General features: G+C 43.8%; 1 protein-coding gene across 2 annotated transcripts in view; it reads left to right on the top strand.

Moving 5' to 3' along the window:
• The window catches only part of astn2 (astrotactin 2), a 291,201-nt gene that overhangs the window by 104,065 nt on the left and 159,402 nt on the right, over positions 1 to 27,734 (top strand). For both annotated transcript variants that reach the window (XM_079657488.1, XM_079657487.1), the window contains exon 4: positions 5,842 to 5,994. In XM_079657488.1, coding sequence (XP_079513614.1) covers positions 5,842 to 5,994 — 153 coding nt within the window. The remainder of the gene's footprint in view (positions 1 to 5,841; positions 5,995 to 27,734) is intronic.

Raw genomic sequence — 27,734 nt, 5'->3', positions numbered from 1 at the left:
AGTGTCACCACCGAGTTGGAGAGCAGCGCGATGATATTCGCCGCCGCCTGAAAGGCACACTGGTGCACCCGGTCGGCCTGGCAGGCGACATACACATACTGGGGAGCTCAATGTAGGTCGCCGTCGTGTGGCGACGGAGAAGGGGACCGCATGCTCGGCCGCCAAACCAGCCCCCTGCTCCGACTCTGTCTCCCCCGTCCGGGGGAGAGGGGGGAGGGGAGAACCGCACGGTGAACCATGGAGGAAGACGGGGTAGGAGTCGTCCGACTCATGCTCGGCACTCGGCTCCAGGGACATGCTGCCGTCCACGTGCTCCTGGACGGGCCAATCGTCCTCGTTGGCCGCAGCAGCTAGAGCTTCCGCTCTTCGCTTCCTGTCGGCTGATGGGAGACGGGCACAATGTGAGCAAGCGACCTGCTGGCTGAGAGCCGCGTCCGCGTGCTCTGGCCCCAGGCAGGATTCGCACATTGCGTGCTGGTCATAGCTCAGGATATATCCTGAGCCACATGAGGGACAATTTCGGACGCAGTTGTTGCTCATGATGTTTAATGGTTCTGTGCTTCAGTAACTGCCGAGGTTTGCTGAAGAAAAGACGGAGCATATTGCCGGGCCTCCTTCCTATTTATACCGGAATGAGGCCCGAGGGTGGGGCCCACCTTGCAAGTGTTTCAGTGCTGCGCGGTTGCGCAGGGGGATTACCCAATAGCGATAGCCTTAGAGGGCGAATCCATACACGAAATAGAACAATATTTGGGGCGGAGGAGCGGCGAACAAACAACGCCAGCACCCTCGGCGACCCGGGAAAAATAATTTATTTATATTTTTATGTTTATATTTGAGCTAACAACGTGTCCAGAGATCAAAGGTATCCATGGTGATCGAATAAATGTGGCAAAGGCTCAAATGTGTTGAACAACACATTTGTAACAAGTTTGTTAAAGGTGGGGTAGGTAAATTTGAGAAACCAGCTTGAGATAACCTTTTTGTTATATTCCATGGAATGCTCTTAACATCCCGATAGCAATGAATATCTTTAGTGCTTTGACAAAAAATACATAAAAAAAGCAAAAAAAGCAAAACGGAAAGCAGATTTGTTGGATTATATTTGGAGTGGACAGTAGAACAACATCCTGCCTTTTGTAAGATGTTATATGTCCATTAGAATCTATCTTTAAATTGGATGTGATTATTTTCCTGTTTATATTGTCAAGCTACTAGTTTTTGTTCCGTCTCTTATGTTCATTCGGTTCTACAGGCATTTTAATACTTGGGTATTGTCATTAAATAGAACAAAATGGGGATTTGATTCCAAACTGCAGTGCTTTACACACAGCTGTGAAAGCAATGCACTCTATAGATAGGAATTAGGAAATAAAAGCTGGACTAGAGTTAAGAAATGTGTAAACATTTACAGACACAACAACAAACACATGCATAAACATACACACTGTCACAAAAGCCTACATAAACAAGAACAAGTTTGCAGTCCAACAACAAAAATAAAATGTACTGGGCACCGTGAGACCACCAGGAATAAGTTGACTGAGGCGGCTTCCTGTTTACATCTACTGTTAAAACATGATAAGGGTGTAACTGCAGATACGGGAGATGAAAAGGAGAAATAAAGGCACCATAGCTTTAGCTGACATTGAACTCAAAATAAGAAGCCAGTTTTGACTTGGGGTCTGGAAAAAAACAAATATCTGGGTAGCTGCTTCTAACAGATGTAAGAAATTAGGAATACAGCAAACAAAAATAATAATGCATAAAATGAACATGTGTTGATGGTCAAGGGAGGCATGCACATCTTGCAGTATGTGCTCTTTCCATATTATTGGAAATGAAATACAATTATTTTTGTTATTAACGTTTTGCCAAAAAAAGGTGTCAGGATTGGGGGGGGGAGGGAGTTTGTGCACTTTATGGAGCATTTTCCCCATTGTTTTAGGTTTTAATTTGTATGTGTTTGAGGAAAAAGAAGGATACATTTCACCAAAAAAGGGTCATGACAGCCATTAGAAACATATTATTAAAATCTGTCTCAGAGAGACTGTGGCACAAGGCACCTCTGCTTGACTTAGCATCTGTCCTTTCCTCGAAAAGGAACAAAGACAGAGAGATAAAGAGAGCTCCAGGAGGCCATGAAATATGTATGCAAGCATTTAACCTCAGACATTTTGTCAACCACTCTCCTCAGTCATGGCCGGTCAATGCTTAAGTGCAACCCACTCCGGCGCTCTTGTTTGTTTGCTAACCCCGAGTACCTGTATTAGCCTAGCACTACCATAAAGCCCACAGGGAGTGGAGCTTCTTCAACCGTTTATGTGAACCTAAGTTGTCTACCCACTTTAAAGATTTTAGCCCTGCAAGACACTGCAGCTCAAGTGATGGCACGTCGTTTTTAAAAAACTCAAGAGAAATTGGTCAGCTTTACAGGCTGAGTGAGTGTGTGTAGGCTTATACCCTCATTCAAAGTCACAATGTGTTCTGCCTAACAGAGAAAGGTTATCCTCTATAGAGTCTATACAGTATAGCCTTGAAATGTGATGTATTTCTCTAACAACTGTTTTGATGCACATACTGTACAGATGAGAAGATTCTTTATTTGTTAAATACATGCCACAATATATATTAGAAAGGTTACCTGACCCCTGTAAAATCCCTGTATACCATATAGATGACACAAACTGTATATATCCACACTCGATTGATCAAAACAATATTATAATTGTCAAAATATGTTGGATCTTTTCTGTCATCTAATCATACTCCGGATTATGTTCCAGTGCACCTGGGAACTAATCTGTTTTCACATTTCACAAAATGTGCTTTATTTGCAAGGAGATACTCTAATATAAGTTAGTTCTTCAAACTAATCCTTGGTTTGGAGAAAGTGGTGAAGAGGGGAACTCCTTTGCAAGTTTGTGCCAGAAAGTGTAGGGAACTCTCTGTTTTTAATCTCTGTGTCACATGTTCACAAGCAATACTTCCGCAGAAGGCAGATCCCACTCACAGCCAAGGGTTGGTGTACACACACTTCAGATTTCAACAACATAGCCGGAAGCATCAGCTGCAGTAGCTGCTTCAGCATCAAAGTCTGTATGCAACCTGAATTTCTCCTTTTTTTTGTAAAAAAATGTCTGTTATTGGGAAATGCAACTGGCTTTCAGTTCAAAGCAGTCTTCCTCCCGAGTAGGGATGAATTGTTTTATCAGTAAGGTCAAAAAATGAATGGCATAGATTAAACATTACACTTTCCAAAGAGTCGATGCTCGCTTTGTCAATACAGCATTGGTTGAACTGCTTGACTGTGCTTGACTCCCCTTTAGCCCTGAGGCTGCCTCCAATTAATCTTGGATCAATTTCCATAGCGATAAAAGTGATTCAAAATGTTATAGCGGAATTCTTTCCAGATAGTGCATATCCAGCCAAGTGGCACTTGATAAGCCCATGGTCGAGAGGTAAAGTGTTGGTCAATCCCCAGGTGGGTGGTTCAATCCCCAGCCCCTGCCGTCAATGTGTTGAAGTGTCATGGGCACTTTTTATAAATGGTTTCTGTATGCGTGTGAATGTAGCCTTGTTTGGCCGCCTCTGCCTATGTATGAATGTGTGAGAGTGGGCGAATGCTTACGTGTATGAGTAAAAGGGCTTTGAGGGTTTGCAAAGACTCAAAAAGTGCTACATAAATCCATTAACTATTGAATGCCTTAAAAAGAAAATTAAACATTGCTCGACCTACAAACTCCTTTTGCAATCTTTTGTGAGACATTTTTTAAATAAATCATATCTGGCAGTGAGCAACCAATTTACTAAAGTAATTTTTTTATCTGAAGCTATATAAAATAATTAACAAATTAATTTTCATGTGAAGAAAGCACATGGTTGGAGCCAGTACGTTTTATTTTCAGGTCACATTCTGTATCTCAAACTGGGAATATGAGGCTTAAAATAATAGCGACAATAGGATTTATCCTTGTGTAGGAGTTTTGTTCAAGGACCAAGCAACTTTAAGGTATTGTGTTGACTTTGTAATGTTTCATATGCAACAATATCTTTGACTGGAGGGAATAAACCAACATCTGTCCCCCAAATGAGGTCATGGTCACTTTGCACCATCTCTTGCACCTGGTCACTGGGGCCCATTTTCGTAGACCTGCCAACAGCAATCCCCTGATCAAAGACACTTTTTTCTTTAGCCGACTGAACTTAACCCAAAAGTATCTGAGGCAATAAGAAATATTTCAAGGAATTGTTCTGAAGCACACTGTAATGTCTATAGTTTTGTTCTTGATGTTAGCTTTCTTATTTCTTATTTTGTATACCATCTAAATACTCCTGCATCTTCATTTTCACTCTTGTCCTCCTCATCTCACTCTTCTGCTCTTGCACGCTCATTGGCATGCACACTGAGCGTCCTCTGGGAGCAACACATCACCATTATTCATGGGAAGAGTACACCTCAGAGCCAGACTGACAGATCAAAAGATGTTGATGATAGGCGGGGATAGTGGTGGTCGGGGTGATAAATGGCCCCATCTTTTGGAGATGGCTATACTAAGTTTGGGGACAGAGCTGCTTTCACAGTTTCAGGGGTGTTTGTTTTCGGCCACAGTTATATAACCCTAAACTTGCATTGCATGCAAATATCAAACTTAAATTGAACAAGCCATATAAGACTGGCCTTAGATATTTACTGTAATTTAATATCATGGTCACTTTTAAATATGTAGGCCTACATGTTTTTGTATGTTGAACAATCTCAACTACGGAGCCCCCTAGGGGACACGGAGAAGAAAAACAAAATTATTTGAAAAAAAAAATAATAATAATGTTTTGCGAGATCTCGCAAAACTTTTCATTTAGCTCACTGTACTTCCTGGTTAGTTCGGCTGCTACGGCAACACAGAAACCACAACAATGGAGTGGTTCATCGATTTTACTGTACTTTGAGCTTGGCCTTAAATATAAAGATATAACATTAGTGCTTGGCAATAGGCACGGGTTTCACACATAGACTGTATATATAAAGGGTTTCACATAAGTGAAGACACCTCAAGAGAACTCTCAGAGTAACGAGACATTCACGTCCCTCTGAGCTGAGTTATTGACAGATTGGAATTTCGCGGATCAATAACTCATGAACATAACGTTGTAAAAATGCAAACAACATGACTTTACAATCATAGCAAGGTAGACAACGAGCTACAGAGTCGTTTTTATCAGAACATTTTGATACGCGCCGTCATCCGAGCTAGACATCAAGATTTGGTCACAATCTGCAGCTGGAGGAGGGAGAGGAGTGCTTAGGGACCGTCTACAAACTGCAACGGGGTTTTGCGAGATCTCGTAAAAGTATTGCGATATCTCGCAAAACATTATTATTATTTTATTTTTTCAAATACATTTTTTTTTATTCTCCATGTCCCCTAGGGGGCTCCGTATTAGTATCATTAGTTTTGCCACAAATTATTATTCAGAACATATACAGAAAGGTCATAGGAATTTGGTGTGCCTTCCTTTTTTTTATTTTCTATTGTAGGAAAACAACTTTTTGTTTTAAAGTCATTCAATAAGAATACTGGGCCATCACAGGAAGCATTGGTAGGATCCCTGTAGAGAAAAACATGTTTGTATCGTTTCGTATTGGGGCAGCCTAGTGACTCATGATGAAATACTATAATCTCTTGTGTTCTAAAAAGGAGAAAGTGTTTAGTTGTTTCTCTTTGTGCATCATTGTGTTTTTATTCAGCTATATTGTCCGTCTGTCACTATAGAAAATGACTTTCACTTTAAAGCCTCATGACATGCCTGCCATTTTCACTTTTGATCTCTTTTCCGTAGCCATTGACCCAAACACGGAGTCAGTAGAGGATTTGATGCAGAGGTTCCAGGACAGTTTCCGTGTTCCAAACACTCCAACGGACATGTCTCACTACCAGCACGTCATGCACAGCTCGTCAACGGGCCGCCGGAGGGTCCCCAGCCACACCAGAGGTAGGACAAAAAGTCATTCAGAAACAACAGTTTTGTTCTCAGAATATTGCAGACCTTATAAACAAGTGTATTTAGAACATTTCCACATTCCCCTCAATTCTTCTATGCAAACTGGACAATGTTTTCTTACTTCTGCTGCCTCTGTGTTACTCGTTTTATGGTTTTGGGCATATGATGTTTGAACTTTTTTCTCCCTGCCTTATACAACATACATTTTCTTGCCACCCACTCTCCAACATAGTACAGTAGCAGTCCTAAACCATTATTTGGTTTAGGACAGCCTATTAGGCTGTCACTGCTTGTCGACTACAGAATCATTTTGTGAGTTGATTTAGGTAAAAATATCAAATGACATATTTTGTTCACACCTGCCACATAAAAAAATCCAAAGAATATTGTGGTAGAATGTTAATTAGACTGTCAAGGTGGCAATTGCCTCGACATAGATTTTAATGTATTAATTTCAATAGGACAGATGATACACATATTTAGGCATTTTAAATGTTTGCTTAACCTGCCTTTTTTTAATGAGGGGGAAATGAATGCAAATGATGTCCCAGTTAATTTCACAACTAATTTCCTTCAAGGAAGTGTGAATCAATATTTTGTTTACAATTTTATATCTGTGAAATATATTAATTTGTAGTTTTTCTTTTTTTCACTGACATGAAGAAACTGATGTAGAAACCAAATAAGGGTATGGCATAAGGAAAACAGTGAAAAGTGAAATAATAATAATAGTCACATTCATAAATTGTGATTGAATTTACGGTCTGTAAAGTTTTGGATTTATTTAGTTCAATAAAGAAATGTTATGCCTCAACCAAATATAAAATATATTCAAGAAAATATTTAGATTTGGTATGTCCCTTTTGTACACGTATTTAAAAAAATGTCTTACAGTTTACTTCAGCTTACTCTGTTGGATTTCTGTTTCATTAAAGATTCTTTGGGAGCACAGTTTATAAATTGCATGCAATTTTTAAGATGTGCCATGGGCAACACCAGCCTCTGCCAGAGCAATAAATCCAGCTAATTACCAGCAACGACTAATAATGTGAATCGCACAATCACTCTATCATTGGTCAACTCATTATGACCAGTGAGATATTAACACTGAAAATGAGAGATTAACCATTATGAGTGAGCCTACGCTTGCCAGTATAACATACTACCCTCTTGATCACTGTCATCTATGGTAGATGCAACATACAACACTGAGTAACTTTGCACACTATGCATGCTCGCCTATGTGGGGAATATGAATCTTTCATTATATATAGTTTATGTTCTTGGTTATCCAAAACCCTTCAGTCTAGTTTGTTTTGTCTTATTTGTTGTATAAATTGTAACTCTTCTATTGAATTTATCTTGGATCGACCTTCTTAACAGATGATGCTCATGATATGAAAAATGTGCATTGTCGATACTCTGAGAAGGACACTGCTGATACATTTCCTCTGAGGTCAAAAGAAAAATATTTGTCTTTGTAGGTCTATAGTCAGGGTTGAATATGCGCACAAAAGCATAGGCCACACAATGATAATGGGAGAAGCTGAGAAGAAAACTCTATTAAGTAAAGGAAGGTTATTGGGGAATGTCACATGGTCAGCTCCAGAAGGTTCGTTTTTGATCAATTAAATGAACATTGAAAGCCCCTAGGCAAGGTCCAAGAGTGGACTGTTGATGGGTTGATGCATTTCTTCAACTTGGTCGACCTTTTTCCTGTACAATAGCTGTTCCTCTCACATATCCTCTTAGCCCCCGTGTGCAGAGCTTTGGGTATATGAACTAAACGGCCAATTTATAGCTATGACACGACAACACTTGATATTATAGTGATCTATGCCATGCAGATCACAGAGATCGACACAGGCAGGTAGAGAGGTAGACAAGACTGTTTGGTTTATGAGAAGTGACAGGAGGTCCTTAGGCCGAGCTACTGGAATTACTGTCAGCAGTGTCAGGCATGACATGAAACACAGGAGGTCACTATGAAGACAGGAAGGTCTCATCCATTTTCAAAATGCATACATCAAAAATACGTACTTTCAACATTTGAAAGGGATCTCTTGCCTGGAAGAAAACATGTCTTGAGACTCAGAGGTCCTATTTTAAATCTACAGGCTAGGATAATGATACCTTGATCATACCTTTGGGGAATGGACAGAGGGCCCTATGATGAAAGAGAGGACTTTTATGTCCAATAAATTCACTATTTGGAACACTGCTAGTCTGCACACATGGAAAGCTGTTGTCCAGGACATCTGGCTGGAGGAATAGCAGAAGGCTCTGTAGGATATATGTGTGGGTTGCCTAAATTGAGCAACACACAGTATTTCTTTTTAGAAAATGCCATTATTAACAGATTTTTGCTTCAGGCATGAGAGATGGGGAAGAAAGGAGGCCCCTAATGGCCAATTATTGGGCTTGAGGGTTGTCTAGGTTAGAGATTTACCCCAAATCTGTGTGGGAGTGGGAACGAGAGCAAATAAGATAAACGCATCACACTATTGTCTGGTTGTCAAGTCAAACTGCTAACCAAATAACCATAGTTAATTTCATTCATTTTTACATTAAAGCAAACACGCCTGAATATCTTTTCAGCTGGAAAACTACAGTAGCTTTTGTGTCTGTGCAGCTGAGCCCTGCAGCTGTTCATTTCTTCTCCTGGTATCCACTAGCCTGCATATTGAAATTGTGCTTTGTGGTGACATGCCATACTTCCCTGTCAGCATTGCCCTAGTTTATTGTAAGCTACTGTACATATTATACCTGGTCCCTCAGAAAATGTTTACTCATGCACATTATTATCTAGTTTCAGTCCCTATCGTCAAATATCCCCATCTTGATAGCCTTATCAGGTCGTTGGAGGATTTTTCATAAAGCAGGTTGAGAACGATGCCCATTTGATTAGATACTACAGCATTTTGTACATTGAAAGCCTTATTAAGTTGTTAAGATAATGATGATTGAGAGATGCCTCTAAACGCAGGGGGGTCTACATACAGAACAACATACGAAGGGCTGGGCCACTCACTAGAGGTAAATCTCCTCATAGAGTTATAAGTTGGCAAAATCAATCAAATGTAGGTAAATTATTCTTGATACTTGAAAATACTTTAAGAAACCCAACAGCGTACAGCTCACCATAGGGTTTCATGTATTATGTTGGCAGCTCATTCCTTCAAACAAAAGCCTCAGATTGCTTATAAAAAGGAGAAATATAAGGGTACATTTTAAGCTTGTTATGTAATTAAGTTATTGGGCTTTTTCTTCACATATACAGTATATTTCAGAAGTACAATATAAGACGAGCACAATTTTTATTTGTGTTCCATATTTCATTATACTTTTTTAATTAGCTGAGGGCCGTTTCAAAATGGGCCGCGAGCCACATTTGGCCCCCGGGCCATAAATTGGACACCCCTGATCTAACGGTTCAGACAGCAGGGATGGTGCAAACAACATAATGTACATACTGCTGACTTGGCAAGCAGTGTTGACCTGAGGGTGAACCTTCAATCACATATTTCATACCATGACACCTGACAAGCTTGTAGTTGGCCTCTATTCATGTCTAAGATGGATAGGATAGCTAAATGTTAATCAAAAAAGCCAAGGCCAAGCTAAGAAGGATAAGGAACAAATTGCATTTTTATTTTTCCATTCAGCTTTCCTTCATGCATGCAAATATTTTAGATGTTTGTGTTTTTACAAAGCGAGTTAAAATGTGTTTGCATGGTATAAACAGAACAGGCTACTGTTATTACTGCACTGCAGCGTTGTCTTCTACTTCTTGTCCTTGGAATTGCTTTTAGTTTCATTTTTGCCATCTTCTTGATATTTACTTTTCAGCATGGGAAATTCACAAAAGTCTATTTAATGCATTTTGAAGATACATACTTGTGGCTCATTAACATTTAATATATACAATCTCAATTGTGTATGGATATATTGAAAATGAAATTATTTGTGGAACCACTCTATTTTCCCTGTATCAATGATCCCTTGATCCTGCATCTTGTACATCAACAATTTGATAAGTTTTTAGAGAGGTTTGCTTTCATCTTTTGTTCTATTTGGAGTGTTCCCATTCAGTGGGATGCGTTCCCATTCAGTGGGATGTGCACAAAGGATACATATTGTTCTTGGTCTTTGACTACTTCCTAATGATCTGGGATTGACATGTGAGCTGTTGTTGGTTGCTTCTGAAATGCCTCCTGAAATTTGGTAAAAATAAAATAAGTGAAGTATGGTTTCTGTTCAGTGCTTTTATTTGACCCTTGACTTTAGCCTTATTGCCCCCATTGACTTCTGCATGGCATTATAGTTGCTAGGAATGGCAGTTAATGTTGGTTGTCAGGAGATGGAAGTCCCTGTCTCTCCAGACCTATAGTTAACATTAAGAATAGTGAGTGGGGAGACTTTGCTGATGTGTTGATCTCCCACGCACATCATGCCTGGTGCAGAGTGTTAACCATGTGTGGCCTTAAAGAGCCTGTGATATGAGTTTCCCCCATCATCCAAACCCATCAATTTGAGTAAATATTGTCCCCTTAAAAACCGTTACTGAAATGATTTTGGATATTTGTACTTTGATAACCATTAATCTGCCCTTCAATGTTGACCATTTTCTGGATCTTCTCGGGGATTCTTCAAGTCCCGCCAAATTATGTGTGACGTCATTGCGGGCCAAGTGCTCCAGCTGCACCGTTCAGGATCCCAGCATCTGCATGTAAACCCACAATGGCGCACACAGCAGCAAGCTCAGACAGCGATGACAGTTTAATTTTGAACGTGTCTGAGAGCTCATATGAGGCTGAAGGATCGGTTTATGTTGTGTCTGTTAGAAGTTTAGGAATTAGGTGTGTAAATATGGGCGATAATACGGTCATGTAGCCAGTGGTGGACTGGGCCTAAAAATCATCCTGGGACTCTCGACCGGGCCACTTCGGTACAGCTAGTAAATTGTCAACGGGGGGAGTGGGGGATGTGCTAGTGACTTATCCGACCGGCCCACTTCGGTACCGGCCCATCGGGATTCGTCCCCACTGCACCCAGCCCAGCCCACGTAAACTGTCAACGGGGGGAACCTCGCTGTGGGGAAACGGTGGACCTAGTGTCCCGATCGGAGTGGGAATTAATAATAATCCGTGCATTTTATCCATTAATTTCCCCAACATTGTGGTAAAAAAAACACACGTTTAATCCATGGTGGTGTACTACAACTACAACAAGCATCGGTTTGTTTTTTCATCAGGAAATGCAGACCGGCTCAAACAAACGATTTTTAAATCATCATCATCATCACGATCCTTTAATGTATCATATGTTCGCCGAATTGACATGAAAGCACTAATAAATGTAGTTTCATCCACTTGAGTTTACAACGACAAAAATAATCGATTTGTTTTTATATCACATCCGACGGGAGGAGGAAATGTGAAATATAATATTTGTGTAAAATGTCCAGTTTTACCAAAATAGTTAGTTTTCTCATGTGAAGCATTACATTACATTACATTGCATTTAGCTGACGCTTTTATCCAAAGCGACTTACAATAAGTGCATTCGACCAAGAAGATACAAACTTGAAGAAAACAGGTTTTCTGCTGTCCTGATTTCAATGGGGAGCTCATTCCACCATTTTGGAGCCAGGATAGCAAACCGACGTGTTTTAGCTGATGGGCACTTGGGTCCCCCCCGCAGTGCGGGTGCAGCGAGCCGTTTGGCTGATGCAGAGCGGAGTGCACGTGCTGGGGTGTACAGTTTAACCATGTGCTGGATGTAGGAAGGGCCAGATCTTGAAGTGGATTCTAGCAGTTACTGGAAGCCAGTTTTAGTGAGCGGAGGAGAGGCGTTGTGTGGGAACATTTTGGAAGGTTGAAGACCAGACGAGCCGCTGCATTCTGGATGAGCTGCAGAGGTGTGATGGCACATGCAGGTAGACCAGCCAGGAGGGAGTTGCAGTAGATTAGGCGTGAGATGACGAGAGCCTGGACCAGAAGTTGTGTCGCTTTCTGGGTCAGGAGGGGACGTATCCTCCTGATGTTGTAAAGCATGCATTTGCAGCAGCGGGTTGTAGCAGCGCTGTTTGCAGTGAAGGACAGGTTGTTATCTAGGGTCACACCCAGATTCCTTGCAGTCTGAGTCGGGGAAACAACAGAGGTGCCGATGTTGATTGTTAGGTCAAGAGTGGGACAATCTTTTCCCAGAAGAAAAAGCAGTTCAGTCCTGTCAAGGTTGAGCTTGAGGTGGTGAGCAGACATCCACTGAGAGATGTCAGCTAGACAAGCAGAGATGCGTGCGACGACCTGGGTCTCTGAGCGGGGAAAGGACAAAATTCATTGGGTGTCGTCAGCGTAGCAGTGGTATGAAAAACCAATGCGGGCTAATGACTGATCCGAGCGAGTTTGTGTACAAAGAGAAGAGGAGGGGACCAATAACAGAGCCCTGAGGGACCCCTGTAGTTAATTGACAAGGGTCGGACTCGGACCCTCTCCAAGTTACCCTGTAGATGCGGTCTTTGAGGTATGAGGTGAGGAGGGAAAGTGCAGAGCCTGAAACTCCAAGTTCTTGGAGAGTGCGAAGGAGGATCTGATGGTTCACAGTGTCGAATGCAGCAGACAGGTCCAGAAGGATGACAGAGGAGAGGGAGGCTGCTTTATCCGTGTGCAGTTCCTCAGTGACAGCAAGGAGGGCAGTTTCTGTTGAGTGACCTGCCTTGAAACCAGACTGGTGCGGATCCAGAAGGTTGTTCTGATGGAGCAAACAGGAGAGTTGTTTAAAGACAGCGCGTTCAAGTGTTTTAGACAAGAACGGGAGGAAAGAGACAGGCCTGCAGTTTATAACATCAGACAGGTTGAGAGTGGGTTTCTTTAGGAGAGGGTTTACTCTTGCCTCCTTGAGACTGTTTGGAAAGTGACCAGAAGTTAGAGAAGTGTTGATGACATGGTTGAGAAACGGTAGAATATCAGGAGCGATAGTGTGAAGGAGGTTTGAGGGGATAGGGTCCAGAGAACAGGTGGTAGGACGGGCAGAGGTAATGAGGGTAAGAACCTCACTTGGAGAGAGAGGGGAGAAGGAGGTCAGTGTGTGGATGAAGGGAGGGTCTGGTATCCCAGCGGTCAGTAAAGGTGAGTCAGAAAAAGAAAAACGAATTTCATCAACCTTTTTTTCAAAGTAGTTAACAAAGTCGCTTGACAGAAGGGAGGAGGGGGAAGGGGCTTTGGGGGGTTCTAAGATGTGGTGGAAAAGATGGAAAATAGTTTTTTTGGAATAGGAAGAATGGATCTTATCTTGAAGGAAAGTGTTTTTTGTCTGAGAGATCGAAAGAGAGAAAGAGGAGAGGAGAGCCTGATAGGTTAGGAGTTCGTCATGGTGTTTGGATTTCCACCATTTCCGCTCTGCTGCCCAAAGGATGGTTCTATTAGCACACAGTGCGTCATTTAGCCAGGGAGCAGGAGGGGACTGACGAGCCTGCCGAGATGTGAGAGGACAGAGAGAGTCCAGAAAGGATGAGAGAGTAGAGAGGAGAGTTTCTGCAGCAGAGTTTGGAGGCAGGAGTTGGAACGAGTCAGAGGAAGGGAGTGCTGAGAGCACCGATGAGGCAAAGGTAGAGGGGGAGAGGGAACAAAGGTTGCGGCGGACAGGTGCAGGATGAGAAGAGATTAGTTCATTATGTTCGGAAAGGGGTAGAGAGAATGAAATTAAGTAGTGATCTGAGGTGTGGAGCGGGTTTACAGAGAGGTTAGAAGCAGTGCAGTTCCTTGAGAATATGAGATCGAGGACATTGCCAGCGTTATGAGTTGGTGGGGATGGAGACAGTGAGAAAGCAAAGGTGGTTAACAGAGATGTTAGTTCAGATATCTTCCCTGTCTGGAGGTTGAAGTCTCCGAGAAGTACAGCGGGAGGGCCAGTTTCAGGGATGTGTGAGAGGAGATTATCTAATTCCTCCAAGAAGTCCCCCAAGGCGCCTGGTGGACGGTAGAGAACAACAAAGGTTAATTGTATAGGATGGGTTACTGCAGGGGTGTCAAACTCAAGGCCCGGGGGCCAAATCCGGCCCGCGACTTCATTTTATGTGGCCCCACAAGAGCTTGAAAAAAATGATATGTTTATTATACGGTTACATGCCACTTTACAGAAGCTCATTGCCCATACATGGAGCACAATGCTTCTCAGAATTTGACTTTTTTCCTTCAAAATATGCCTTTTTTCTCAGAATTTGACTTTTTTTCCAGAATTTGGCTTTTCTTTTTAAATCATTTCGTGACATTCTCACTGAAGAGACTTGCAATTATTTGCTAGACTTCTGCTTTCAGACGTAGTTAATTAGGAAGTTATTACCCTATCCGATAATAATCCAATGTAATACAATATTTTATATATATTACATTTTTATATATATATTTTTATGTAGTCTTAAAGTTACAACCGGCCCTTTGAGTGAAACCATAATGCGAATGTGGCCCGCGATGAAATTGAGTTTGACACCCCTGGGTTACTGTGACGGCATGGAATTCAAAGGTGGAAGGAGGTTAGGTAGCTTGAAGATGGAAAAACTCCATTTGGGAGAGAGCAGGAAACCAGTGCCGCCTCCTCTGCCAGTGGGTCTGGGTGTATGGGAAAAGGAATATGGAGAGAGCTGCTGGGGTGGATGTGTTGGATGGAGTAATCCAGGTCTCAGTGAGAGCAAGGGAATCCAGAGACTGCAGGGGTGCGTAGCCAGAGATGAAGTCAGCCTTAGGGACAGCTGACTGGCAGTTCCACAGGCCACCTGTAACTAGATGTTGGATCACAGTGGAGCATGTGGGATAGACGAGAGCAGGCCGGTTATATTGATTAGGACAGTGGTTTTCAAAGTGTGAGGCGTGCCTCCCTGGGGGGGAGAGAGCCAGAGAGCTTCAGGGGAGGCGCAGCGGGAAAAAACAATAACGAGAAAAAGACGAGTAAAGTGTCACTTGCACACTTTTGGCTGTCTGTGGAGACCGAGTTCCCCCACCTCGTCGTCACCGGCCTTTGAATTTTTGTAGTTTTTTTTTCTTCTGTCGCCACGAGCTGACGAGCACCCCCCCCCCCACCCGTTGTCAGTTCACTAGCGTACTCCAATTTGTGTGGGCTGGGCTGGGTGAGACTCCAGGGCTGATTTGTAGTCCCAGTCTGCCCAATAAAGATAAAAAGGTTTTAAAAAGTTATTATTTAATGTTTTAAGGAGGTGACGCTACTCAGCCAATCAAATTGGTGCAGTCAGTGAGTCAGCACAATAGATTCAAACACACACGGACACGAGACAAGAAGAGAGAAACAGTCGGAGTCATTTCAAATGGCGTGCTCAAAAAAGAGAAAATAATAAGAATAATATGATTTTACATTCTTAGTAGAGCTCTCTAAAACGGGATGCCAGTGTTTGAAAAGCTATGTTTGCATAATGTACATGTCAATGTTCAAGTGTATCCAACTCTTAAAAAAAAAGAAAACTTAACACTTCCTGGTTTTGTCAAAATGATACACTTAAACAACCTTCCACATTATTTTCATGCACCTCTGTGCATGCCGTCCCCTGCTAGAGTGTTGCTGTATTTTAATGTGCTGGCTGGAAGCTGTGGAAGTTTTTTGATGTGTCAGAACTAATAATGTGGTTCATTACAGTGAGGATAACCTTATGGTTATTATCTAGCCTTTCTCCTTTAATTGATGCTTTGAAGTAGCACATGAAAGTCGTTGTGTGTGTGTGTGTGTGTGTGTGTGTGTGTGTGTGTGTGTGTGTGTGTGTGTGTGTGTGTGTGTGTGTGTGTGTGTGTGTGTGTGTGTGTGTGTGTGTGTGTGTGTGTGTGTGTGTGTGTGTGTGTGTGTGTGTGTGTGTGTGTGTGTGTGTGTGTGTGTGTGTGTGTGTGTGTGTGTTCACAAGCTGCATTTCGTGTGTGTGTGTGCAAAATATTGCCTGTGTGTTCCATAGTGCCTGAATGTTTTCTCTGATCAGCTCCACTTTCAGAAGTCCTCAATCTTCCCTGCAGACAAAACACAGTGATTACAGCTGTGGGTCTGCAGCCCCGAGGCTTCTCTACAACAGGCCAAAGCTGATCTACTGCCAAGTCAGAAAACAGTGTGTGACAATATTTTTGAATGCTGGGTGAAAGATTTACAGACAAAAATAAAATACAACAATGTCACACATATGTCTATTGATCCATCAAACTACACATATGTTATCTAATTAATCCTCTTTGTCAATAATAATAATAATTGTTCATTATTATCAATTGCGAAACATTTAATAAAAAAATACTGCATTACACAAAACCATAATTACATTTATCCTAACATAATTTTTACCTCCCGTGCTTCCATAACTTTAATTTAAAAACAACTGATCCTCACCTGTTTTTTAAACCAAATAGGTGAAGAGCTACTTTAAAACACAAAACATTTGAAAAATAAAGTTACAATATCGACCTAGTCATACATTAGCTCTGAGGCTAGCTATGGGGCTCTCAATAATGTGTCACAAGCTGCATTTCGTTCATTACAAATCAATATCCCCGGGTTATAATTTCATTTCTAATCCCACACATTGTCCCTGCTCTGTAAACCGTCTCTCCTCTTAAAAAAATGTATGATGCTTGCCTGAGTTTTCTCATTACAGAAGACAGTGAATCCTTTGTACAAAACTTTGCCATGAATTTTTCACAAGATTTTTTTAACCATGGGCACTGAGGAAGATGAGTAGCTGCTTAGTGGGGTGTACACACTCAATTTGGACTAAGCCAAGCACTTGTGTGTGAGCATGCCCCCGTTTCAGAAGAAGAGGGGCTTGATGCCTGCTTGAAGAGGCTGTTTTTTTTTACTCGAGCAGTCTTCTTAGTGAACACGACCAAAGTTCAGTGGAGAGTGCAGTCATTCTCCTTAGTTAATGATGAGGAACAATATTTATTAGTTTATTCAGAGAAGTATGGCAGAGGTTGAGAATGCTGCCAGAGTTGACACATTGAGGCAAAGCCGAGCAAACATCAATGCGATGGGGGGGGGGGGGGGGGGGGGGGGTTATCCCAGCCACATCCAGCCACATCCAGCCACATCCAGCCATGCCTCTCTTGTCTGACTGAGAGCTCCAGCAGCAGCTGGTGCCCTGCTTCTCATTGCTCAGAGCCCATGTGTGGGCCTGCCGAGCTGGAGCTGAAGCAGGTTATATGTCTTAATTGATGTTCCCCTCTACACACAAGCTACTCTATTTTGGTTGTGTTGTAACTTTCTACCCACCCTCAATCCCATACATTATTTTTGTTTATACAACTGTTTGCCACTGCACACACTTTTATATGTGTTTTATACATAAATATGTGTCCCCGGTGTGTCAGGAAACTCAAAACATTTGTCAGAAAACAAAACCCGCTCCCTTTTTTCCCTCCGTACCCAAATCTCTAAAAACGGGGGAACAACAGAGCTGATCCAGATTTGAGTCCGATATGACATCATATCGGAAATGTGTACCCACGGCACTATCATAAACTTTGCTATCAGAAACAATGCACGACTGGTTCTGACATAATATGGCCTTTGTTTACATTAGCAAGCATCGCTAGCACTCAGAGCTAACCTGTACTGAAGAGTCTTCCGGTAGAATTCTGAGCAGGCACAAGCCTCCTCCTCCTCTTTTTTTTTTTTTTTTTTCAAGCTAAGGACCCAGATCAGCAATTTTCTAATAGGGCTTACATAGAGGGATATGAGGGATGTCTAAAATGCATGATCTGTTTGGTATTTTGAGTAAAACACATCATAGACATATATATGTACAGTATATATCTGAGACCTAAAATATACATATGCCTAAAAATATCATAAAAGGAGACCTTTAAAGCAACTAGAGATCATGATCTTGGTTAAACACACGTTATTTCCCTAAAGCTTTGGTTGCTTAAAGTTAACCACAGATCCATGTGAATGCCAGCCTAGACTCTATGGCCACCATCCTCATTGACAAACATAATGTGGCTTTGGGGTGTGGTATTCAAATAGTTGTTTACATTCAAAAAAGTGTTTCCTTTGAACATAAATTATACAGCTATTACCTCTGTCAGCACAACGTAATTGGGTAACAGTGTTGCTTACTACGCAAACATACATCATTTAATTACTGGCAACACACCCACAGTGATCCCAACTTTTTTTAATATAATTTGTTATTTCTGATTCAGGTCACGTTCAAGTCCTTTCTTAAAACCAAGCAAAAACAGCTTAGGTTCTAGCAGTTACATTTGCCGGTAATAAATTCCGAATGGTTCTCTGCAGCCTTCCTTTGAGTATAATCTGTTGATACTATTAGTCTTAACCACACTCTTTAAAGCTTTGATTCAAAGAGTCTGGGGACATGTTTTCATGTTTCCTGCAGCACAAGCATATTTAAGGAGGCTGGTTATTTGCGAGTGTGAGCGTCTTCTTTATTATATGTTTTGGAATTGTATTGTTGAGACCCATAAAGGGAAGTGACATCCATTGTTATAAGTGATATAGTAAAATAAAGTTTCTGTATAATTTATGTGCTCAACCATAAAATAAATGACACTTCAAACACTTAAGAAGGAGGAACACAAATGACCCTACCTTCTTTCACAATAATGCTTTGTTGACTGATGGCTATGTCTAAGGTGTGTGCATTTACACACACCTAATTTACAAATGTTGTGAGCGGCTTGATAATGCTGCTTTTATTTGAGACACACAATTTAAATTGAGTGTTTATTTGCTTGTGGCTCAGGCTTTTAGACAAGCTCCTTTTTAATTGGGATGGGAAGTGCTGCTCAGTAAGTAACAATAACAAGTGTTTTAAATGTGGACACAATAGAAAAAAAAAGTATGTACCTTTTTTGTTAACTTGATCACGCTAAAATAATTGTTTGATGTGTTTTGCATATTAGACTCACTTTTTCTTCTTTTTGAGATTTTAGGATTCAGCGTTGTGTTCAAAACTACCTTCATCTGCAAATCACTCAATACAATGCATTCATCATTTATCAAAGGGGTTATTTCTTCTTCCAGATATATTGACAATACAAACCCTTATTTCAGTCTTCCTGCTTTGTTTTCCTTTTCATTTTAGGATTGCTTTTAAGATTTTATTTTATCAGGACACAGCATGAATCATCCGTTTCTGGAGAGACCCTGACCTTTTAAGTCCCTGTAAGGCAGACAGTAACAGACTGTCTTAAAGCGAGATCCACTATCTTTTCCTCGATCGAAAATAAGGCGCAAAGTAACTATAGGTTACTTACGTAACCCCAGTTCTCAGAGTAACATGAAGTGAGATGTCTCACTATGGGATGCGCCTCATCGCGGAGCAAACAGAAGCATTAATCTCATTACGCCAATCCTGATTGGCTGGTGATCTTGACGTCAGCGTCAGGGAATCCACCCCCTATAAGTAGCTTGCGCTACGCCGCATGCGTCATTCAAAATAAGCACCTCTTCTCGCTTCACCATAGCAAGGAGGGCCGTCTGGTGAGACATCTCACTTCATGTTACTCTGAGAACTGGGGTTACGTAAGTAACCTATAGTTCTCATTCATAACACTCCGTTCGATGTCTCACTATGGGATATTGTAGCTCCCGAATTGCCAGACGAGCTTATCTCAAAAGTCACCAAGACCAACCAGAACTTAACAGTTAGAGCTCTAACTCAGCAGGGGGCCCAGCACTGCATGGGCCACACTGGGAGCAAAGACGTCTAATCTGTAAAAGCGGACAAAAGTGAGCGGCGAGGACCAGCTCGCTGCTGCACAAATGTCTTGGATGGAAACACCCTTGAACAAAGCCCAGGATGTAGCCAGACCACGAGTCGAATGAGCACGCAAACCCGAAGGTGCCTGCAGACCCTGACTCGTGTAAGCCAAAGCAATTGCCTCCACAATCCAGTGAGAGAGCCGTTGCTTAGTAACAGGCTTGCCCTTCTGAGGGTTAGCCCAGGACACAAAGAGTTGGTCATTATGACGAAACTCTTTTGATCTGTCCATATAAGTGCGTAAAGCACGGACTGGACATAGCAAATTCGGCTGCTGTTCCCCGGAGGGACACAGCGGCGGAGGAAATACCTCAATGTCAAAGGGGGTACATGAACCAACCACCTTAGGTATAAAGGCAGGGTTGGGCTTCAGCAACACTCTCGTTAACCCTCGGGCGAACTGAGTGCATGAAGGATGTACAGATAGCGCATGAATGTCACTGACTCGCTTGGCGGATGCCAGGGTCAGTAACAGCACTGTCTTGAGTGACAGGTGCTTCATGTCAGCTTCTTCCAGGGGTTCAAATGGGGCTCGAGTGAGCCCATCTAAAACCACTGTCAAGTCCCATAAGGGCACCAGTGACCTGGAAACAGGAAGGAGCCTGCAAGCTCCCTTCATAAAACGGCAGACCAGAGGATGCTGGCCAGCCGTCTTACCCTCAAAACCCACATGGCATGCAGCAATAGCAGCCAGGTAGACTTCGATCGTGGAGAAAGCTCTGTGTTGATCAATTAGGTCCTGTAGAAATGATAAAATCACTCCCACAGGGCATTGAAAAGAGGTGTGCCCTTTTTGAAGGCACTAGTCCTCAAACACCCTCCACTTACAGTCATAAAGAGACCTAGTGGAGGAAGCAGGAGGACCGGAGGCCAAATGTGCGCGAGCGCGTCCACGCCTAATGGTGCGTTTTGATCGCGCATTGAAAAGAAAAGCTGACAGTGAGCATTTTCTTTTGATGCGAACAGATCTACCGCGGCTCGGCCGTAACGCACCCACAGCTGGCTCACAATCATTGGATGTAGAGTCCAGTCTGCATATAGTGGTACACCTCTGGACAGCAGGTCTGCACCGAGGTTCATCACACCCGGTACGTGCGTCGCTCTCAGAGAGAGGAGACGGCCGCAGCTCCACAAGATCAGTTTGCGTGCCAGCATGTGTAACTGGAGAGAGCGCAAACCCCCTTGTCGGTTTATATACGATATTGTGGTCGTATTGTCCGTCCTCACAAGGACATGGTGTCCTCTGAGAAAAGGCAGAAAGCGTTTTAGGGTGAGGAACACCGCTAAAAGCTCCAGGTAATTTATGTGCGACCGCTGGAGGTCTCTGCTCCAGAGACCCCTCACCGGACGACCTTCGTAAATACCTCCCCAGCCTGTCAGACATGCGTCTGTGGTGACCACCTTCCGTGAAAGGACAGCACCCATAGGCACGCCCCGTACCAGAAAAGTCGGGTGCAGCCAGTGGCGCAGTGCCATTACGCATTTCACAGTAACCATCACTCTCCGTGCTCCATGACGCGCGGGGTTTAGTTTTAGAGCGGCTACCCAGCGCTGAAACTCCCTCATGTGTAACCGTCCCAGCCGTACAACCAGGATGGCTGACGCCATGAGCCCCAGTAACCGCAGGCATGATCTGAAAAGAACATGTTTGCGCAGCTGGAAATGAGCGAGGCAAGCTCTGAAAGCTTTCACTCTTTCCGCTGACAGGCGGGCTGGGCACCGAGTTCAGGTGTAAACCCAGGAAGAGTACAGTCTGTGCCGGGCACAACATGCTCTTTTCTGTGTTTATTATGAAACCCAGGTTGAGCAGGTGCTTTACGAGGACATTTGTCTGCGTAATAGTCTCCTGTTCCGACTGTGCGAGAAGCAGCCAGTCGTCTAGGTAGGTTGCCAGGCGAATACCCTGTTGTCTTAACGGGCTATCGCGGCTTCCGTACATCGTACAAACACTCTTGGACTGAGAGACAGACCGAAGGGAAGTACTCTGTATTCGTAACAGATCCCCTGAAATGCGAACCTCAGATATTTCCTGTGTGGGTAATATACTGGGATGTGGAAATACGCATCTTTCAGGTTGACTGATGTAAACCAGTCGTTTTGTCGCACGAGACGCAGCAGAGATGTGTGAGTGAGCATTCTGAATTTGTATCTTCTTAGATATTGTTCAGAGCCCTCAAATCTAGTATTGGCCGAATTCCGTTCCCTCCCCGTTTGGGAACGAGGAAATACTTGGAATAAAAGCCGCTCTGACTCTGCTCGGCGGGTATTATAGATATAGCCTCCTTTTCTAGAAGTGAGAGAATCTCTCTTTCTATAATGTGGGCTGACTCCCCTCGGGCCTGTGAATACAGAACGCCCGAGAAGCAAGGGGGGGTGACAGCGAATTGGAGTCTGTAACCCCGTGTAACTGTCTTGAACACCCAAGCAGACGTTGTGAGCATCTTCCACTGTTCGCTCCTTAGAGCCAGCGGAGATGTCACGTCTTTTGCCCTCTGAGTCTCTATTTGTTGTGTTATGGGGCCCTCTAGTGTCTGAACACGGTGGTACCCCGATTTGACAGTCCCCACCGACACTGCGCATGCGCGTGACGGAGGTGCCTTCACAACCCCAGCCGGCACTGTGCCTGCACGTGACGGTGGTAGCCTCACAGCCCCAGTCGTTACTGCGCATGCGCGTGGCGGCGGTGCCTTCACAGACCCGTTCATCATCCGCCTTTTGAGAGAGGCCGTAGCTGTTCTCAAAAGGGGAACAAATGTGGGGCTGTTTATTGGTTTTATTGTTTTCTCTTTCATTTTTCTGAGCTGCGCCCTCAGCCTGAGGCCTGGATGCGTCAGCGGAAAATGCTTTATCCGAGAAAACAGAGCAATATTGTGACATGTGTTTTGGTGCACTTGAGGATGGCTTTGAGGCATCTCTCGAGGCAGCGGGAACACATCTGGAGCTGGGGAACCTTCCAGCTCCGTCACCGAGGGAAGAAGAGGAGGCTGTCAGGCCGCCAGCTTCTTCTTCCTCGCCTGCTGGCCGAAATTCCGGGTTGGCTGCGCCTGGGCTGCAGCCGGAACCGGAGACTTTCTGGGCCAATTCGCCCTCGTCTCCTGCCTGGGCTGGGGACTCGGGGCGGGCCGTGACCTCTGCTGTTTCGGTACTTTAAACCGAGCAGCTGAGGTAGCTTGGGCGAGGGACTGCCGCTGTGAAGGCAGCGGCTCGACCCATCGAGGAAGACAGAGGTGGAGGGCCTCGTCTTCCTTCTTCTTGGACTCGCATCTCTTCTGCATAGAAGCGAGCGCAGATCCGAAAATCCCCTCGGGAACGATGGGCATGTCCAGCACATCCTCTCTTTCCCGGTTTTGGGAGGTTGGTGAGGTTGAGCCATCTAGCTCTTTCCTGCACCACCATAATTCCCATTGCCTTTCCCGTGGCCTGGACGGCGCAGCGTTGAACGCGGAGACAGATGTCCGTGATCGCGGCTATCTCGTCCAGTACTGCCGGTCCAGGATTACTCGATAGATCCTCGCAGAGCTCCGCTTGGTAAGCGGTTAGCAGCGAGGAAATGTTCAAAGCCCTGGCAGACAATGCTGCGGCTCTGTAGGACCGTTCAGTCATGGTTGACTGGAACCGGTCCGCCTTTGCCGGCAGCGTGGGGTTCCTGCTCGGTGTAGTCGCCATCCTCGGGAGGAGGTGAGCTGCCACCAGCGGTTCCATCGGCGGTATGCGGAGCAGGCCGAGCCTCTCCATACCGTCGCAGTCTAGGGGAGGAGGCACCCTGGATTGGGGCCTTGTTGCTGAAGGGCCGGTCTCTCCACGAGATCGACACCTCATCCAACATCTCCGGGAAGACCGGCAGGAGTTGCCTCTTTGTCCTCGTTGCTTGGGGCAAATTTTTCCCCTCGTAACGGGACCTGTAGGTCTCCTTGGCCATTTCGGGCCATGGGACGTCTAGGCTGGCTGCGGCACGCTGACACACGGCCTGCAGGTCTATACTCAGACAGGGCAAAGCTGGTGTGCTATCGCCCGGGAGAGCAGCCATCGCTCCCGGCTTTGCAGCCTGAGCTGATGACACGAAGACATCATCGTCTTGCTCATCAGAGTCGGACAGGAGGAATCCAGAGGTTTCATCCTCTTCGTCCTCCATGTAGTCCAACTCCGGGACATCATCCGCGGGCGAGACCATGGTGAGGTCCAGTTGGGAGCCCCAGCTTGACACAGCGCGGGGCTCCGCTCGCACGTCCCTCGCTGCCACCGAGTCCCAGCCTGACACGGCGCGGGACTCCGGTTCTGCAGCTGCCACTACTGATGAGCCCCAGACCGACACAGTGCGGGGCTCCATCTCTGTGGTGGACGCCCCCGTGTCCTGATTTCCGTCCGGTAAATCAGAGGACATGAGGGAGTCCTGACCCGACAAGCTAGCTTGGCGTGCTAGCCGTCGGCGGAGGCTCTTGATGGTGAAGTGGGCACAATGTCCGCACGAGCCGGGGTTGTCGATAGCCTCCTGGGCGTGTTCCAGCACGAGACAGGACGAGCAGACCTGGTGTGAGTCTGTGCCTGATATCTTCAACCCGCAGCCACAGAGCCGAGCCTCCGAGTCCCTGACTCCTCTGGTGTGAGGGAGAGAAGCGTCCATCTCGGTCGCCGTGGTGACGGCGTGGAGAGGACCCGCTCGTAACAGGTACGTTGCTGAGAAAAAATACTTCCCCAACTGTCGTTAATCCGGAGAAAAAACGACGGTGTAGAATTTTATTCTCAAAGAATATTAACTGGTGTGTTAATACCCTTTTTATCTTCCCCTCCTCTGGTGTGAGAGAGAAAAAGAAAAAACGTCCTCGCTACCGTGGTGTCGGTAGTGAGGGAAGACAAGCTAGCAACACGTGTGTTGCTAGCTTGAAAAAATCAAAACCTTACCTTTATTCCCGAGGAGAAAACGGCGAGGTCGATTTGCAATACTAACTGGTGTGTTGGTATTAACAGTCTTCTTGCAGAAGTATATATAGAAGTAGCCGGCGAGCGCCCGTCGACCGAAGGTTAGCTTCGTAAATCAGTCTGTGGACCGTTAAGCTAGCTAGCTACTGATCTTTCTCGAGATGTGCTCTGAAGCGAGAAGAGGTGTTTGAATGACGCATGCGGCGTAGCGCAAGCTACTTATAGGGGGTGGATTCCCTGACGCTGACGTCAAGATCACCAGCCAATCAGGATTGGCGTAATGAGATTAATGCTTCTGTTTGCTCCGCGATGAGGCGCATCCCATAGTGAGACATCGAACGGAGTGTTATGAATGAGAACTGTGGAACTGTGATGCATGTACTGACAAACTGCAAAGTCAAGCCTCACCTCAAAGAGTTATAAGTATGACCTTCCAGTTTCCTCTGCTTCAACATTGTTGTGCTGCAGTCAGCTTACCTGCTGAGAGCGACACACACTGAGCGTTAGTTTTATTCACTGCTTATGCCTCCACACTCACTGACAAACAGTTTAACAAAAAAATAAATGAAGAGACAGTTTATCTTATCAATGTCAACTTATAAAAGAAAAACATGCAAATGTCACAAATAAATGAAAAGACAAAAATAAGGGAGGCCATTGTTTTTCATACTCTATTTTGGCAACACCTTTGTGGATGACAGCTGCCATCCCTGGTGTTACCACTGCACAATATGTTAGCTAACAGGTGAGGAAACAACATACAGTGGGGGTCCATTGGCCACTGCTTCTGAAATTACCATTAAAAGGCAAATGTAAAATTCCTGAGATGTACCCTTTTCTTAGTGGCTCTAAATTGGCAGGCTTACACTCGATGCTAGGAGAGTACCAATAAAAATAATATAGAGGTGAGTGTGTAAACACTGAGTCCACTTGAGTACAAGAGCCAAGTGGTGCCTTGTTAAGCCTCCCACCTTCTCAAGTCCTTTCTCTCCAGCATAACAGGTTGCAACTCATACATTTAGGTTGTAAAATGTGTCTGCAGGGCTTATTATTGTGATGCCCTCTGTAATAACTTTTCAACATGCCCATGCTGTTTATGTGTAATATGATTGTGTGTACGTGCTTTTAAAAATACACAATGCAACATAAGACTAAAACAGTATTGATTGGGATTACTTTGGATGGGCAAACAGAGCAGTGGCAGGAGACTGAAACATGAGGGGGTAATGGGTGAGAGATGAGGCTAGCTAGACCACTGTGACACGAGTGTGGTCATCCTGTGCCAACATGAGATACATGTGGATATATGGACAGAATAAATTAAGATACATGGTGTTATTCCTGAGTGTTAGCAGAATATAGCCCAATTCATTATAACATAAATCAGACTTGCAAATGTATAATTTACACACATAAAACTTGTTCTTAATTATCTTTATCTCAATCTTAGTCAGTGTTTCAATGGATGCAGTTATGTTGCTAGCTGTTTCATGTTAACTCGCATACATTTTCAATATATTTTCCTGCAAATACAACCCAAAGAAAATGACTTCTAAAATGCTCTTGGAGCCTCTCAGATGCTGGCTCGTGCATTACAAATGGCACATTTACATACTCTCACTTTTGTATGAATGCAAATGCCAGTTTTTATTGTATCTGAGTTGGAACTATCTTGCTTGCTGGCGTCATAAATGGATGCTGAATGCAGCTGTGCCTTAATGGGATTACAGTTCCTGACCTATGTGGGGACCAGACTTGCTGTCAGCTTAAATTACTCGCAAGCACATTGTCACATACATACAGCATGAGTATGCATATATTCTATAGTATGCACCCATAAGCTGACATTTAGCTGTAAGTTTAGTGCCCATAAGTCAAGATAGTGTGTCTAGCTTGGAGTTACAAAAGCCACTGAGGCCATTTGAAGTTCTGGTAGTCATCTATGCACACAAATGCAAGCAGCAAATGAGAGTAACCTACAGCCTCATGCACATATAGTATTTCTGAACACAAGAACATTCGAGCATGTGCACAGCTGTCAAAGCACACCATCATATTCTTAATAAGTCAAGGTTCTCTCTCATAATGACTCTGAAGCGGTATTTTTATACACACAAGCTGACCCGCGATACAAGGTTCCTCTCACAACTGACTTGCCCTTACACACTTTTATTGATCCCCACGCATGTATTCTTATATGTGTGTTATTCTAGGAGAAGCTACACTTAACCTTTTTCATTTCTAAAGGTTTGAAAATGTTCTTAGGCAGATGCATTAGGGTTGCCACAGTTGACAGGTAGTATGAAAGCAACGTGCTGTATATCCTTTATACATAATGAGTAATAAGGGTGCCCATGCAGATTCAAGCAACTGGCAAGATCTGCCCATCTGAAGTGTTTGTGAGGAGGACTGTATAGGCAGTTCAACTCAATGGATGCTGTACGGTAGCTAACCTCTATATATAATTTATTGCACAATCCATACACTATTCATTTCAGCCGTCTTGGCACTGCCATACATTCTGGCACTCCTGTAGAGGTACCGAGACAGGCATCCAGCACATCATTCACCCACTGTGTATGTACTTACTGTTTGTTTGTTTGGCTTCTTGTTTGGCTGTATATAAATTTAACCTGAATAAGATAACTGTTTGCTTTTTCTATGTACAGTTATTGGCAGTGTTAACGCCCTGGCAGCTGAAGCCACATTTCTCATTTCTGTGAGAATCAATCTTGACCGGTATATTTTTTGTTTGCTTTTATTCAAATGGTTCCTAGGCCTGCTTGTTATTAATCTTGTTGTGCTTTACCACAGCTAATTATAAGTTGTGCTCAGCCAGCAGAACCTGAAGGCAACAGCTCTCGTTCGACTAAAAACATCTAATTTAGCCAATCCAAAAGAAAATACACAGGTGTTTTGGAACCACTTATCTAGCAAATATCTATTCCCATATATTTCACAAATGTTTTGCGAATAATAATTGGCAGTGCAACTTCAGTCTTTCAATATAATAAATATATTTGTACGATGCTCAATTTGAAACTCA

Source organism: Notothenia rossii, assembly GCF_949606895.1.
Source record: "Notothenia rossii genome assembly, chromosome: 11".
Lineage (NCBI taxonomy): Eukaryota > Metazoa > Chordata > Actinopteri > Perciformes > Nototheniidae > Notothenia > Notothenia rossii.
This window is presented reverse-complemented; position numbering and strand designations above follow the sequence as displayed.